General features: G+C 38.9%; 1 protein-coding gene across 1 annotated transcript; it reads right to left on the reverse strand.

Moving 5' to 3' along the window:
* Window positions 1-7,038: 7,038 nt before the first annotated feature.
* LOC125082974 (dnaJ homolog subfamily A member 1-like) lies at window positions 7,039-7,851 on the reverse strand. The gene has a single exon (XM_047698886.1). It carries the CDS (start codon window positions 7,813-7,815, stop codon window positions 7,039-7,041), a length of 777 nt encoding a protein of 258 aa, XP_047554842.1. The 5' UTR covers window positions 7,816-7,851.
* Between the last annotated feature and the right edge of the window lie 9,626 nt (window positions 7,852-17,477).

Consider the following 17,477-nt stretch of genomic DNA (forward strand, 5'->3'; position numbering starts at 1 on the left):
TCATACAATACAATAGTTTCACTGCTCTAAAAAGCCTCTGTGCTCTATTTATCTCTCACCTCCCACAACCTCTGACAAGCACCGACAGTAAAAAGATTGTCTCCATAGTTCCACCTTTTCAAGAATGTATTACAGTTGGGATTATATAATATGTTGCCTTTTCATATTGGCTTCCTTCACTAAGCAACCTGCTTTTAAGCTTCCTCCATGTATCTTTGTAACTTGGTAGGTTATTTCTTTTTAGCACTGAATAATATTCCATTAAATTTATGTAACTCAGTTTATTTATCCAGTTCAATTATCCACTGAAGGACATCTTGGTTGATTCTAAGTTTTGGCAATTATGATGAAGTTTCTATAAACAACAGTGTTCAGGTTTTTGGGTGGACATACACTTTCAACTCATTTAATGAAATACCAAAGATAGTGATTGTTGAATCATATGGTAAGAATGTGCTTAGACTTATAAGAAACTGCCAAACTATCTTCCAAAAAGGCTATTCTATTTGGCATTCCCATCAGCAATGAATGAGGGTTCTTGTTGCTCCACCAGGTCACTAGCATTTGGTGTGGTCAGTGTTTTCAATTTTTGCCACTCTCATAGGTATGTAGTGATACCTCATTGTTTTAATTTGTGGTTCCCTGAGGTATATGATGTTGAGAAACTTTTCATATGTTTATTTATCATCTATATATCTTTGTTGAGGAGTCTGTTCAGATCTTTTGCCCATTTTTAAATCAGGTTGTTTGTTTTCTTCTTGTTGAGTTTTAAGGGTTCTTTGTACATTTTGAATAACAGTCCTTTATCAGGTATAACTTTTGCAAATATTTTCTCCCAGTCTGTGTCTTATCATCTCTTCTCTTGACAGTGTCTTTTACAGAGCAGAAGTAATTATAATGAAGTCCAACTTATTATTCCTTTCATGGATCATGTATTTGGTGGCTCTATCTAAAAACATACCAATAGACCCAAAGTCATCTAGATTTTCTCCAGTGTTATCTTCTAGAAGTCTTATAATTTTGCATTTTACAGTTAGATTTATGATCCTTTCTGAATTAGTTTTTGTGAAGGTATGAGCTCTACGTGTAAATTTGTTTTTTTGCCAAAGGGAAGAGATGCATAGGGCAAGGTAGAGTGGCATGGAGCTTCCATACCTTCTTCAAGGTCCATCATCTTTCAGCATCTTGAAGTATTCAATAGCCCAAAAGCTCCAGTCTACATTTTCTCACTCTTTTTAAATTACCCACTTTCCCAACCTCAACCCCAATGGAATGTAAGCTTCAAGAGGGCAAGAATTGTTGCCTGTTTTGTTCACTGTTGTAGCCCTGGTTTCTATTACCTATTTTAAAAATCAACAAATACTGGTGCAATTAATTTTTAAAGCTATAAAAACAGCAATAGGCAATAACAAACAGGTTATGTTAGAACAACAGAGCAAAACATAGATCTATTTCTTGGACCATAGTCAAGGTCAGCTACTACTGGAAACAAGATGAGGATCTGTAGAAAAAAAGGTAAAATATTAGCATATGACTAAAATAAGGAAAAGAAGGCATAGAAAGAACAAAGGGGGGTGGTGAAAGGTAAGATGCCAGAGGTATAAGACAACTCTAAGCCTTCTTCTTCACTCCAACAAAGCTAGACAGATATCAAGTAATTCTGAACACCCATGAAATCTATCCAAAACCTTGGAGAACAAAGCTGAACATCTGTTAACCAGAAAAATGACCTGTAGAAGAAAAAGGAACTCACCCCCAAAGGAAAGAACAGGAAGAAATGATAGCCAGAGAAAAAATAGCAATTATAAGGATACTAGCTGGGCTTGAAAAAAGTATAGAAGACACTAGAGAATCAGTTATGCAGAGATGAAAGAACTAAAATCTAGCCAGGCTGAAATTTAAAATGCTACAACCGAGATGCAAACACAAATGGAGGCCATAAAAACAAGGATGGCAAATTAGAAGAATGAATCAGTGACAGAGAAGATAAAATTATGGAAAATAATAAAACTGAAAAGAGGGAAAGAAAAATAATATATCATGTAGGTAGACTTAGTGAACTCAGTGACTTATTAAAATGGAATAACATTTGTATCATAGGATTCCCATAAGATGAAGTGAGAGAAAAGGGGGCAGAAGGTTTATTCAAGCAAATTGTAACTGAAAATTTCCCTAATCTGGGGAAGGACACAGGTATCAAAATCCAGGAAGCATAGAAAACTCCTGTTAAATTCAACAAAATCAACCATACCCAAGGCATATCATAGTTGAATTCACAACATACACTGACATGGAAGGAATCCTGAAAGCAGCAAGCGAAAAAGAGTCCTTAACCTACCAGGAAGTCAGATGAGATTTGCAGCAGATCAGATTTACAGCAAGTTTCCATGGAAACTTGGCAGGCCAGAAGAAAGTGGAAGGATATATTCAAAGTATTGAATGGGGAAAATATGCAACCAAAAATTCTTTATCCAGCAAGTCTATCATTCAGAATAGGAGGGAAAAAGAGTTCCCCAGACAAACAAAAACTGAAGGAGTTTGTGATTACTAAACCAGCCCTGCAAGAAATATTAAGGAGGACTCTATGAGTGGGAGAAAAAAGACCTAAAGCAACAAAGACTAGACAGGACCAGAACACATCACCAGAAACACCAACTCTACATATAATACAATGACACTAAAGTCATATCTTTCAATAATCACTCTGTCAATGGGAAAAATGCTCCAATCAAAAGACACTGGGTATCAGAATGGATTTAAAAAAAAACCAAGATCCATCTATATGTTGCCTACAAGAAACTCATTTTAGATCTAAAGGTACCTACAGACTGAAAGTGAAGAGATGGAGAACCATCTATTATGCAAATAGACATCAAAAGAAAGTCAGAGTGCCATACTTAGATAAACTAGATTTTAAAACAAAGACTATAACAAGAGATGAAGAAGAGCACTATATCATAATTAAGGGATCTATCCATCAAAAAATCCAACAGTTGTAAAGATCTATGGCCCCCAACTTGGGAACACCCAAAATATTAATCAATTAATAATAAACATAAAGGAATATATTGATAGTAATACAATAGTAGGGGACTTCAACATACTACTCACAGCAATGGACAGATCATTTCAGCAGAATCAATGGCAATGAATGACACACTGGACTGAATGGATATATAACAGATATATGCAGAATACTTCATCCTAAAGTAGCAGAGTACATGTTCTTTTCAAGTGCACATGGAATATTATCCAGAATAGATCACATACTGGGTCACAAATCAGGACTCAACTGGTACAAGAAGGCTGATATCATATCGTGCATATTTTGAGACCACAACACAATGAAACTTGAAGTCAACCACAGGAAAAAATTTTGAAAGACCTCAAATACATGGAGGTTAAAGAATATCCTACTAAAGAATTTTCTGGGTTAACCAGAAAATTAAAGCAGAAATTAAAAAAAAAAAAAACAAACAAACATGAGGGGCACCTGCGTGGCTCAGTGGGTTAAGCCTCTGTCTTTGGCTCAGGTCATGATCTCGGGGTCCTGGGATAGAGTCCTGCATTGGGCTATCTGCTCAGCGGGGAACCTGCTTCCCAATCTCTCTCTCTGTCTGCCTCTCTGCCTACTTGTGATCTCTCTCTCTCTATGTCAAATAAATAAATAAATAAAATCTTAAAAAAAAACCATGAAACAAATGAAAATGAAAATATGACAATCCAGAACATTTTGGACACAGCAAAGGCAGCCCTAAGAGGAAAGTTTATTGCAATACAGGCCTACCTCAAGAAGCAATAAGAATATCAAATACACAACCTAACCTTACACCTAAAGGAGTGGGAAAAGAACAACAAATAAAACCAAAATCCAGCTGGAGAAGGGAGATAATAAGGATTGTAGCAGAAAGAAATGTTATAGAATTTTTTTTAAAAAACAACAATAAGGTGCCTCGTTAGCACAGTAGGTAGCGTGTCAGTCTCATAAAAAACAACAATAGAGCAGATCAATGAAACAAGAAGCTGGTTCTTTGAAGAATTAACAAAATTGATAAACCCCTAGCCACTTCTCAAAAAGAAAAGAGAAAGGACATAAATAAATAAAATCATGAATGAAAGGGGAGAAATCACAACCAACAGAACAGAAATACAAACATAAGAGAATATTATGAGCAATTATATGTCAACGAGTTAGGCAATCTGGAAGAAACGTATGCATTCCTGGAAACATATAAACTACCAAAACTGAAACAGGAAGAAATAGAAAATTTGAACAGATCCATAACCAGCAAAGAAACTGAATCAGTAATCAAAAATCTCCCAACAAACAAGACTTCAGGGCTGGATGGCTTCCAAGGGAATTCTACCAATTCTACCAATTCTTTAAATTCCAAGGGAATTGGAAAAGCATTCCACACTCATGGATTGGAAGAACAAACATTGTTAAAATGTCTATAGTACCCAAAGCAACCTACATATTTAAGGCAATCCCTACCAGAATAGCACCAGCATTCCTCACAGAGCTGGAACAAATAATCCTAAAATCTGTATGGAACCACAAAACACTCCAAGTAGCCAAAGCAATCCTATAAAAGAAAAATAAAACTGGAAGCATCACATTTCAGATTTCAAGTTAAATTACAAAGCTATAGTCATCAAGATGATATGGTACTGGCATAAACATAGAAACAGAGATAAATGGAACAGAATAGAGAACCCAGAATTGGAACCACAACCATGGAAGGACTATCCAATGGAAAAAAAGATGGTCTCTTCAAAAAATGATGTTGGGAAAACTGGACAGTAACATGCAGAAGAATGAAACTGGACCACTTTCTTATACTATACACAAAAATAAATTCAAAATGGATGAAAAACCTAAATGTGAGACAGGAAACCATCAAAATCCTAGAGGAGAATATAGGCAGTAACCTCTCTGACCTCAGCCACAGCAATTTCTTACTAGACATGTTGCCAGAGATAAGGGAAACAAAAGCAAAAAATGAACTATTGGGACTTCATCAAGATAAAAAGCTTCTGCACAGTGAAGGAAACAATCAACAAAACTAAAAGCCATCTTTTGGAGTGGAAGATGCAAATGATATATCCAATGAAGGGTTAGTATTCAAAAATCTATAAAGAGTTTCTCAAACTTAACACCCAAAAACAAATAATCCAGTTAAGAAATGGGCAGAAGACATGAATAGACACTTTTCCAAAGACGACATCCAGTTGGCTAACAGACACATGATCAGATGCTCAATATCACTCATCATCAAGGAAATACAAATCAAAATCACAATAAGATACCACCTCACACTTGTCAGAATGGCTAAAATCAACAACACAAGAAATAAAAAGTGTTAGCAAGGATTTGGAGAAAACGGAACCCTCATGCACTGTTGGTGGGAATGTAAACTGGTGCAGCCACTCTGGAGAACAGTATGGAGGTTCCTCAGAAAGTTAAAAATAGAGCTGCCCTACAATCCAGCAATTGCACTGCTAGGTATTTATCCAAAGGATACAAAAATACAGATTCAAAGGGATACCTGCTCCCTGATGTTAACAGCACTATCAACAATAGCTAAACTATGGAGAGAGTCCAAATGTCCACCAACTGACAAATGGAAAAAGAAGATGTAGTATATATACACAATGGACCATTACTCAGCCATCAAAAAGAATGAAATCTTGCCATCTGCAATGATGTAGATGAAACTAGAGTGTATTATGCTAAGTGAAAGAAATTAGTTAGAGAAAGACAAGTATCATATGATCTCACTCATATGTGGAATTTAAGAAAGAAAAGAGATAAACATATGGGAATGGGGTTGGGGGGCAGGGAGAGAAGGAAATAAACCATAAGAGACTCTTAATGATAGAGGACAAACTGAGGGTTGATGGAGGTTTATGGAGGAAGGCAAGTGGGAGGATGTGATAGATTGGTGAAGAATATTAAGGAGGGCACTTTTTTTTTTTTTTTTACATATTTTATTTATTTATTTCAGAGAAAGAGAGCATGAGCAGAGGGAAAGCAGACTCCCCACTGATCAGGGAGTCCAATGTGGGGTTTGATCCCAGGACCCTGAGATCACAACCCAAGCTGAAGGCAGATGCTTAACTGACTGAGCCACCCAGGTGAAGGAGGGCACTTTTTACGAGGAGCACTGGATGTTGTATGTAAGGGATACATGACTGAATTCTACTCCAGAAACTAGTATTGCACTGTCTGTTAACAAAGCAAAATTTAAATTAAAAAAAAAGGAAAGTGCAAATAATGCCCCCCCAAAAAAAAGAACAAAAGAGAAAAACTTTGTATAAACCAGAAACTTTACATACATTATCTGTTTTATTATTCTCAACAACACTATGAAGAAAATAAACTTATCTTATTCCTGGGATAACTTTGGTTAAAGATATCAGGTAACCTATCCCATATCCAACAGTGAATAGGATTTCAATTCCAGTGGTGATGATTTCACTCCAGGCTTGACTGATGCTAAAAGCCAAAGAAGCTGGGAAAGAAGAGAAAGAGATAGAATGAGCTTCCTTCAGAGAAAGGGAGACTCTCTGATGTTCAGAAGGAAAAATGTAGGTAGAAGAGAGTGCCCTGTGACATTAAAATAGATAAAGGGCAAAGAAAAGGACTTTGACAAATGCAGCACAGGAAGCAATCAAGAAAAACTGCAAGAAACAGAAACGAAAGACTAGAGGTAGAAGAGGTAGAAAAAAATGTGTAAATGAGGACAGAAAGGGGAGCTTTCACTTTGATACGTACAAATTAAATACCCCTGAAATAAAAGGACACACCACAGTAACTTTGGAACATGGAAGACAAAAATAATTCCTTAGGCATCAAAGAAGGGAAATTCCTCAATGTGGACCTCACGGAGTTCCAGACCAACCTGGTGCCCTACCCCCGCATCCACTTCCCCCTGGTGACCTATGCCCCCATCGTCTCGGCCGAGAAGGCCTACCATGAGCAGCTGTCAGTGGCAGAGATCACCAACGCCTGCTTCGAGCCCTCCAACCAGATGGTCAAGAATATTGGCCTCTGTCTCCTGTCTCCTGGCCATTCTCAGGAAAGTTTACCTTAAATTCGATGATGAGGCGACCCTTCTCATATGGCCTACGATAAATTGGCATGCCTTCATTTAGCACACACTTGATATCTCCATGCTTGACAATTTGACCTGGATGAGAGGTGATGACAATGGTTCGGTTGTCCAGAGTAGATATTGGCTTTTGGAAACCGCACAGTGCTTCAACCAGCTGTATGTCCATACACATGAAAAGGTCTTCTCCTCGCCGAGTAAACACAGCATGGTCCTTCTGATCTAAAACAATGATAATATCTCCTGGTTCCAGTCCTGGTTCTTGGTCTCCTTCACCATGGAATGTTATCTTCTGGCCATCTTTCATGCCTTTGTCAATATGAACTTCTAGAATCTTCTTCTCTCGAACTATCTTCCTTCCATTGCAGCTTTTACATCTATCTTTAGGACTGATCCGTTCCCCATGGCCCTGGCACTCCATGCACACAGACTGAATTTGCTGAACCATTCCAGGTCCTATTTGATGAATTCTTATTTGCATTCCAGTACCTCGGCAATTGGGACAACACTCAACTGCTCCTTTCTTACCACCTCGGCCTTCACATTTATCGCAAATCACATTCTTTTGCAGAGCTAGTTTTCTTGTTGCACCATTATATAAATCTTCTAAGGTTACTGAGAGCTGATGCACAACATTTTTACCTCTCCTTTCTCTCTGCATTCTTCCTCCTCCTCCAAAAAACATATCAAAGATCTCCATGGGGGAGCCAAAACCACCACCAGCTCCACCTTCTTTAATTGCCTTTGGGAAGAGTCGAGGGCGGGCCCAGGCCTCGGCGATGGCTGTGGTGTTGCTCAGCATGCACACGGCCCGCTGCACCTTGGCCAGGTCGCCCCCGGGCACCACTGTGGGGGGCTGGTAGTTAATGCCAACCTTGAAACCTGTGGGACACCAGTCCACAAACTGGATGGTGCGCTTGGTCTTAATAGCAGCGATGGCAGCATTCACGTCCTTGGGCACCACTTCCCCGCGGTACAGCATGCAGCAGGCCATGTATTTGCCATGGCGAGGAAGAATATTGATGTATTATTAGGGATTCTTAGAAACACTTATAGGTAGAACGTAAATAGGTGGTGTGTAAACTGCCACAAGAAAATGCCCATAAAATGCATTTGTCCAAAGAGAAGGCTTCATTCTCTGCCACATAAAAGTCTTTGGGTATTAGGTTAGTGTGGCAGTGACTGGCTCCAGCCCTGAACATCACTTCTGCATCCCTGAGGTCCTCATGGTTTTATTTCCGACGCTGACTCATTCTAGACAGAGCCACCTTCGTTGTCAGACAGCCCTGGTGTTAATCCCAATCCATCATCTGTCTAACTTCTGTGCTTTAAAGCAAGTCTCAGAGTCTGTTTCCTCATGTGTGAAGCACCTCCCGCTGGGTTCTCCCAGAACCCAATGAGATAGCGTAGGTCAAGTTTTGTCCTGCACTCCATAAACGGCGGCTGGACTATGAACAGCCTCGTGCCGGAACTACAAGAACTTAATTTTTCAAATGAAGAAACTGAAGGGAGAGATAGAAGGGTTTGAGGTTCATTGATTTAAAGGAGTCTTGAAGACAGGGACATACAAATCATATAGGCCTAGTCATTCAGAGTATCCAAATCTCCCTCCCAAAAAGTAGATAGCTAGCAAGCCAGCCTGAATGTTCCTTTAAAAAGTGAAAGTGAAAACTGCTATCCCTCCCTGACCCATGCCTACATCAAGCCTATTTTTCTAATAAGAACCTGAGCATACTGATTGCAAATCAAAACTTCCTTTAGAAATTTCCAGCGTCTCCCTGAAGCTTTGCTTAACTGCATTAAGGGTTGCAAATATATTTTGCTACTCATTCTATAATCTAGCGGTTCACTGACATTTACAGTCTGAACTTTTTCATTTCCTCTTGGTCTTCGGGGGTGTCAAGATGTGTAGAAACACGCTGTTTGGTTTCAAATAATGGCAGTGAGGTAATATATACCCATCTTTCTCCCGTCCTTGGGTTTGTTTTTTGTTTGTTTGTTTTTCTGCTTAGTTTACTGACAGCCTTGTGGGAGCTCAGTAAACAAATGGACTAGATTCTCTCTTCCTTAACCCCCATTTTAAGAAGTCCCTTGTGCTAAGGTGCTTAGGATGGTATATTAACTGTTTCAAGCTGCCAGGAGATTCTCTGGGGAACTAAGATGTTAAATACAACAAGGGAAAAAAATGGTTGTGTAACTTTCTGCTTACTTTAAAAGACAAAGTGTTTTTTCGTTTGTTTGTTTTTTAAACTGGGCATGGAGCCCACCACGGGGCTTGAACCCACAACCCTGAGATCAAGATCTGAGCTGAAATCAAGAGTCAGACGTTTAGCTGACTGAGTCACCCAGGTGCCCCAAGGCAAAGTTGTCTTATATGTGTCACTTTTAAGGACCCAACTTCATTTTTTTTTTATCACCACCACCATAGTCTCATCGTGTGTTTCCAACTAGTATACGATCTTCAGAAATTTGTGGATTTTGAACTCTTATCTTATCAAAGTGCCCTGCTCCCAGCTTCCCAATTGATCTTCTGAACATAAAACTGCTGTTAAATATCTGCTCTTGGCCAATGCAACTTTCTCCCAGTGGCCTATAATATCTTTCTCATTTGGTCCCAATTTGTCTTTGTGGTTCACTAAATTCTGCACAAGTCCTAGAATCATTATATTGTTTAATGTGATTTTTTAAAAATTTTTAATTAATGTTTTAACTAGAGAATAATTGGCATATGATATTATATTCATTTTGGGAGTACAACATAGTGATTTGATACTTTTCTACATCACAAAATGGTCACCACAAAAAGTCTAGTTACCATCTGTCACCACATAAAGCTGTTAACAATATTGTTGACTATATTCCCAATGTTGTACCATTCTGTCCTTTTGTCTTGACTGTACTTCCTCATGTGTTCACCTAATCCCCCTAGCCTACTTCATCCATCCTCCATCCCCTCATAAATCATTATATTGAATGAGCTGGAAGTGGTAGGGACAGAGGGTGCAGCAGAGAACACTTCTTTCCCACCACTCTGCCATTAAATATGCTGCCAACAGTGCTTTCTCTACTCTTGTGTGACATCTCAAGCAGGTCTCGGAGCTCACAGAGTCATTTGTGAATAATAAATACTCCTCCAGTTTCCTTCAATCTCAACAATGGTTTTATTTTAATAAATAAAAGCGCCATCCACAGTGATAATAAAACTTCCATCCAGCCCCTTCCTTCAACCAAAAGCTTCTCTTGTTTCTCAGGCCATGTGGGCTTCAGGCTCCAAAACCTACAGTAAGAGAAGGGAAATGTGGACCACTTCGATCCTGTCTGTTAGTTCTACCTTCTCCTACTAAATAACCATGGCCTCTCACCCCCAACCTCGGGGCTGGGCCAGCTACATAGGGGGTTCATGGAGGAGAACCCAACTCAGTCTCACACTGAGATGATGTGGAGCAGGCTCTCTTTGAAAGTGATGGAGACACCAGGACTGGTTCTTTCTCTTGTAGGGGGCTCTGTGGGATTTGAGGGGAGAACCCATGACATGAGCAATGCCCTTTTTCCTGATTGCTTCTTAAGACCCCAAGCCTTAGTCTCTGACATTCAGGCATTTCATCCCAGCCATGCACCCCATCACAGTCCTTTGCTCTACCAGACAGTCCTATTGGGCAAGATCCTTTTTGAAAATAACCCCTGGCCAACTCATCCACCCAGGCAGCCCACGGAAATCTCACACATCACTCACTCACTCACAGGCAGCACAAGTCCAGTTGGCAACCCAAATAGCCCTCTTTATTTTTGCTTTGTTCCCTCAAGCCGAAACCCCAGGAGACACACATCAAGGCAATCATACCGCCTCCTTGAAGTACCTGTAATGGACCTGCACTTGAAAAAATCATCCCCCCTTTCCTCTGAGATCGAGCAGATGTGAGACGTGGAAAGCTCGATGACAGTTACAGTGGAGACAATTCTTCATCATCCAACTATTTCATTTCTTTTCCAACTTTCAGATCCTACGCTTCAATAGCTGGTCTCTGGCATAATAGCTTTTGTAAATTTCTTAGCACATCCGCTGTAGGTCCATGGTGACTTGATTTAGAATGTTGGAGACGGGCCTTTATGGCAGTGATGCAAGTCTTGGAACTCAACCGAAAGAGACCGAGAAGTCCCACTTGAATTTCCTGCCATACCAGGCTGCCTACAGTTTGCTCAGCACTCCGTGTATTTTCCTTTCTTCTTACTTTGATTATTTTGTCATCAACCTAAAATCTTTAAACTATTCCCAAAGACATCTCTCAGAGGACTTTGCAGAACATATTCTCTACTTACAGTTGAGAAGAGCCCTTTTTTTTTTTTTCTTCAGAAACTCTTATGCTCTTTCTATGGTATTTCACATTCTCTCTCATAGTCCAATGATTTCCAGGAGTCTAACGATTTATAAAATTGTTTTATCTTTTTATGAATCATAGCTTCTTGAAGAAAGAATTGTTACTTCACATTTATCTTTGTAAACCCTGTGGCTCACCAAGCCATGCACTCAAAACTTTCTTTTTTTTAGCTTCTAAAGAGTTCAACTTAACATAAAACCTACCATGAGACCCAGCTACCCCACTCCTCGAGAAATGAAGACATTATATCTGCACAAAGAGCTGCACGTGAATGTTTACAGCAAAATTATTCTTAATAGTCAAAAATTGGAAACAACCCAAATGTTCATCAAGTCGTGAGTGGCTAACTAAAATGTCGTATATCCATACAATGGAATGCTATTCGACAATAAAAAGGAACAAAGCAGTGATGTATACTGTAATACTGATGAAACTCACAAACATTATGCAGCACAAAAGAAGCCAGACACAAAAGATGATATAGTGTATATATGATTCCCTTTATAAGGAATGTTCAAAAAAGCCAGACGCTTAGAGATAAAAAGTACATTAGTGGTTGCCCAGGGTGGGGGTGGGAATGGGGTTTAACTATAAATGAGCACGAGGGATCTTATGGGAGTGATAAAAATGTTACACAATTCAGTAAATTTACTAAAAATCATTGAATTGTATGCTTAAAATGAGGGAATTTTATGATATGTAAATTATACCTCAATAAAGCTTGAAAAACTTGCTTGCTCAGTGGAATTTGGGTTTCTTTTTCTGATGTCAGCTTCTCAGAGGTGTTAATGCTGCTAAAACCTTGAACAGTCCAATAGGAGAGAACAGGCCCTCTGGGCCTATGCCTCGCTCTCAGAGTCATAAACAAACATATTGCTTCCATATCAAAAACCAGGATTCTTGAAATTTCCGGCGAGGTCAGACCACAGTGAGATTGAGTGCAACTGCAATGCACCAGTGGTTTTTTGGCAGTGAAAAGAGCTGATGGTCTCCCCAAGTGTCTAGCTTAATAATAAAGAGTGTCTTGGGCACTGAGCATTAAAATTTCCTCGTAACCTGAAAATCTTGTCTTTGTGGGATTTTAAATCCTAAACTGGATCCCTGTAGCAAAGTAATTTAGAAATCAATCAGCTTCATTAGTATAAAATGAAAAATGTGGGATCAATGTTTCCCTCTAGATATTTAAAATAAAATTGTGCTTTAAGGACAGTCTATACATCAGCCACTGGTAAATATATATTTCATGCAAGAGAACAGATACAACTCATTTATCACCACAGATAAGACCTGGAAGTTCCCTGTAAGGCTTAAACGTATATTTTTTTTAATAAACATGACAATTCTAATTATTTTAAAGTATATTTTAAAACACGTTGGCTCATTTCCATGGTTAGGAAATCATCTGTAAGTATCCATCTAAATGAATTTGAGTGAATTGTGATTTGGTCTCCAAAGAATTCTAAGGATCTCTTTATGAGCTCAGATTACAAGGGTAGTGGTTTGTATTTCCAAATTCCCAATGCTTAAATCACTTGTATAGCAACCACAAATAAGCATACCATAAAAATTATTAATATTAAAAAGTACATATGCAAACAAATAATGATATGTTTATGGTAACAACACTGCCCACTGAGTAATAATTATATACTTAACACAATAATGAAATCTATGAAAATCCTCAAACACCTACTGTCTCATGGCCAGTTATGCAAAGATCACAGTGACTAGTAGGTTTAGTGTTTTGCACCTCCAGAAAGCATCAGGATTTAAACTCAGCCTCAACCAAAATGAGAAAAGAGGAATGTATTTCAGGAATATCTAGCAGGAAGTAAGTCTTCCTACTTAATTATGCTAGGACAAGGAAACAATCGCCAATAGCCAGTCTACCCAGACATCAACTCACTAATCCAAAAATTATTTATTGAGTATCATAGGATTCTTTTTTCTTTTTTTATTATTATTTTTTTATTAACATAAAACCTGCTTCAGAGGTACAGGTCTGTGAATCATCAGTCTTACACAATTCACAGCACTCACCATAGCACACATCTTCCCCTATGCCCATCCCCCAGCCACCCCATCCCTTCCACCCTCCTCCACTCCAGCAACCCTCAGTTTGTTTCCTGAGATTAAGAGTCTCATGGTTTGTCTCCCTTCCCGTTTCCATCTTATTTCATTTTTTCCCTCCCTTCCCCCGACGACCCCCGCCCTGCCTTTCAAGTTCCTCATATCACAGAAATCATATAATTGTCTTTCTCTGATTGGCTTATTTCACTTAGCTTAATATCCTCTAGTTCCCACCCACGTTGTTGCAAATGGCAAGATTTCGTTTTTTGATGGTGGCATAGTATTCCATTGTATAGATACACCACATCTTCTTTATCCATTCATCTGTTGATGGACATCTAGGTTCTTTCCATAGTTTGGCTATTGTAGACATTGCTGCTATAAACAATTGGGTGCACATGCCCCTTCAGATCACTACATTCGTATCTTTAGGGTAAATACCCAGTAGTCCAACTGCTGAGTCATAGGATAGCTCTATTTTCAACTTTTTGAGAAACCTCCATAATGTTTTTTAGAGTGGCTGCATCAGCTTACATTCTGTGGGATTTTTTTTTAAAGATTTATTTATTTATTAGAGAAAGAGAGGGAGGGTGAGGAGGGGGAAATGGGGAGGGAGAGGAAGAATCCCAAGCAGACTCTCCACTGAGCAGGGAGCCCCACAAGGAGCTCCATCTCACAACCCTGAGACCAAGACCTGAGCTGAAATCAAGAGTCAGACACTCAACTGACTGAGGTACCTAGGTATCCCTGTTTACTGAGTGTTAACTGTGCACCCAGCATTGGTGATACAGTAGTCACTGTCCTCATGAGGCTTACATTGTACATTGAACACACTAACAAATAAAAACAATCCCTTAATGACTGGAATGGTGGCAGTGGGCAGTGTCTGTGCAGGAGGGGATGGGAAGAGTTCTCAGGGAAGGCCTGAGGCAGAAAGAACTTAAAGACTCAAAGAACTTAAATTCTGCTAGAGAAAATAAGGGATGAGGGAGACATTGACATTGAAGAGAAGAGGGCAGAACTTGAAGAGTTTTATGAGGAATTTGGACTATATTCTAAGCTGAGGAATGACACAATATGATTTATACTCTAAGAACATCTTTTAAAAAAAAGATTTCATTTATTTATGACAAAGAGCGATAGCAAGAGAGGGAACATAAGCAGGGGGAGTGGGAGATGGAGAAGCAGGCTCCCTGCTGAGCAGGGAACCTGATGGGGGGGGGGGGGGGGGGACTCGATCCCAGGACCTGAGCTGAAGATAGATGCTTACCAACTGAGCCACCCAGGTGCCCCTGAGATCACCTTTCTGTTGAGTTGAGAATGAATACGTATTTAGAGTTTAGAATTGACAATTTTTATTGATAAATTGGATCCTGTGGATGAAAGTTAGGGAAGAATGGGATAGTTGCTCCACTCAGATCCCTGTGGACCCTTTCAAACAATTTTGTGTGCAACTCTTGCCTCCTTTTTGGTGTACTTCTGCTTCCAAGAGCCAGGACCTATGAGTCTTTTTGGGTGGGCGGGCGGCTTCTTTGGTTTTGTTTTCTTTTTGGTTTTGCTCTCCAGCTACACTGCAAGCCACCTGGCCTGCAGGTGTGGACAGTTCAGAGCCTGGGAATGCACATGCTCCTGGGAAAACTGTTAACCAATGATTGAGGAATATGAGTGTGAAAGCTCTGGCTCACTTCCTAGGGTCAAGACAGTCCTGAGACTTACATCACAGTCCTGAGTTTCCTTGAGAGAGAGTCCATAGGAACCTTGGCTGACATCCTCTTCTTACGGGATGTCTTCTCCTATCTGTCCTGTTTCCCCAACTTCTTTACCAGTTTCCCCTGTGACCCTTTCCTTGATCAACTATTCACAAGAAATCCTGTGTTGCAATATGCTTTCAGATGTTCCATTATTTACCCGAAGATCTTAGAAGACCTTAGAAGACCTTCACATCTTCTCTCTTTTCAAATCCCTAATATTTCCTACCTCACCCACATCCCAGTGACTTTTGCTTCCTATTTCATTCAGAAAGCACAAATAGACATATATTTACCACTTCTTCTTTATCCTTTCATCAATCAATGGACACTTGGGTTGCTTCCATATCTTAGCTATTATAAATAATGCTGCTATAAACACCGATGGGCACCTGTCCCTTTGACTAGTGTTTTTGTATTCTTTGGGTAAATTCCCATAGTGCAATTGCTGGATTGTAGTATAGTTCTATTTTTAACTTTTTAAAAAGATTTATTTATTTATTCTAGATAGGTGGAAGAGAGAGAATAATCCCATGCAGACTCCCCACTGAGCACAGAGCCAGATATGGGGTAAACCCCATGACCCCGAGATCATGACCTGAGCTGAAATCAAGAGTCAGACACTTAACCAACTGAGCCACCCAGGTGCCCCTATTTTTAACTTTTTAAGGAACCACACTATTTTCCACAGTGGCTATACCAGTTTGCATTCCCACTAATAGTGCATGAAGGTTCCTTTTTCTCTAAATCCTTGCCAACACCTGTTGTTCTTGTGTTTTTGAAGTTAGCCATTCTGACAGGTGTGAGGTGATATCTCATTGTGCTTTTGATTTGCATTTCCCTGATGATGTGTGAAATGGAGTATCTTTTCATTCATCTATTGGCCAATGATATGTCATCTTTGTAAAGATGTCTAATCGTGTCTTCTGCCCATTTTAGTTGAATTATTTGGTTTTTGGTTGTTAAGTTTCGTAAGTTCTTTCTATATATTGGATACTAACCCTTTACTGGATATGTCATTTGCAAATATCTTATCCCATTCCATAGTTGGCCTTTTAGTTTTGTTGGTTATTTCCTTTGCTGTACAGACGTTTTTTATTTTGATGTAGTCCTGATAGTTTATTTTACCTTTTGTTTCCCTGGTCTCAGGAGACATATCTAGAATGGAGCTGCTATAGCCAATGTCAAAGACATTATTGTCTGTGTTCTCTTCTAGGATTTTTATGGTTTCAGGTTTCACATTTAGGTCTTTATTCCATTTTGAATTTATTTTTGTGTGTGGTGTAGGAAGGTGATATAGTTTCTTTCTTTGGCACATTGATATCCAGTTTTCTCAACACCATTTGTTGAAGAGACTATCATTTTCCCACTGCATATTCTTTCCTGTTCTGTTGAATATTAACTGCATAGTTGTGGGCTTATTTCTGGGTTTTCTATTCTGTTTCATTGATCTCTTTGTCTATTTTGTGACAGCACCATACTTTTTTGATCACTACAGCTTTGTAATATAACTTTGTAATATAATCCAGAACTGTGATGCCTCCAGCTTTGCTTTTCTTTTTCAAGATTGCTTTGGCTACTTGAGGTATTTTATGGTTTCGTACAAATTTTAGAATTGTTTATTCTAGTTCTGTGAATAATGCTGTTGGTATTTTGACAGATACTGTATTAAACACATAGTTTGCTTTGGGTAATATAGACATTTTAACAGTATTTCTTCTTCCAATCCATGTCTTTCCCATGGAATGTCTTTCCATCTCTTTTGTCATCTTCAATTACTTCATCAGTGTTTTATAGTTTTTGGAGTCCAGGTCCTTCATGTCTTTGGTTATTTTTATTCCTAGGCATCTTATTATTTTTGGATGCAAATGTAAATTGGGTCTTTTTAAAAAATTTCTCTTTCTACTACTTCCCAATTAGTTTATAGAAATGCAACAGATTTCTGTACATTGATTTTGTATCCCGTGACTTTACTGAATTCATGTATCAGTTCTAGCAGTTTTTTTTTTGGTGGAGTCCTTTGGGTTTTCTACATGTAGTTATTTTTTTTCTTCATTGCTCTGTTTTTAGCACCTAGAATAGTGCCTGACACAAAGTGAGGCATTATTGCTGAATGAATGAATGAATAATGAAGATACTTTCAGATATTTAAGTCTCCAATCAAAACA

Source organism: Lutra lutra, chromosome 13 (assembly GCF_902655055.1).
Source record: "Lutra lutra chromosome 13, mLutLut1.2, whole genome shotgun sequence".
NCBI classification, from domain to species: domain Eukaryota; kingdom Metazoa; phylum Chordata; class Mammalia; order Carnivora; family Mustelidae; genus Lutra; species Lutra lutra.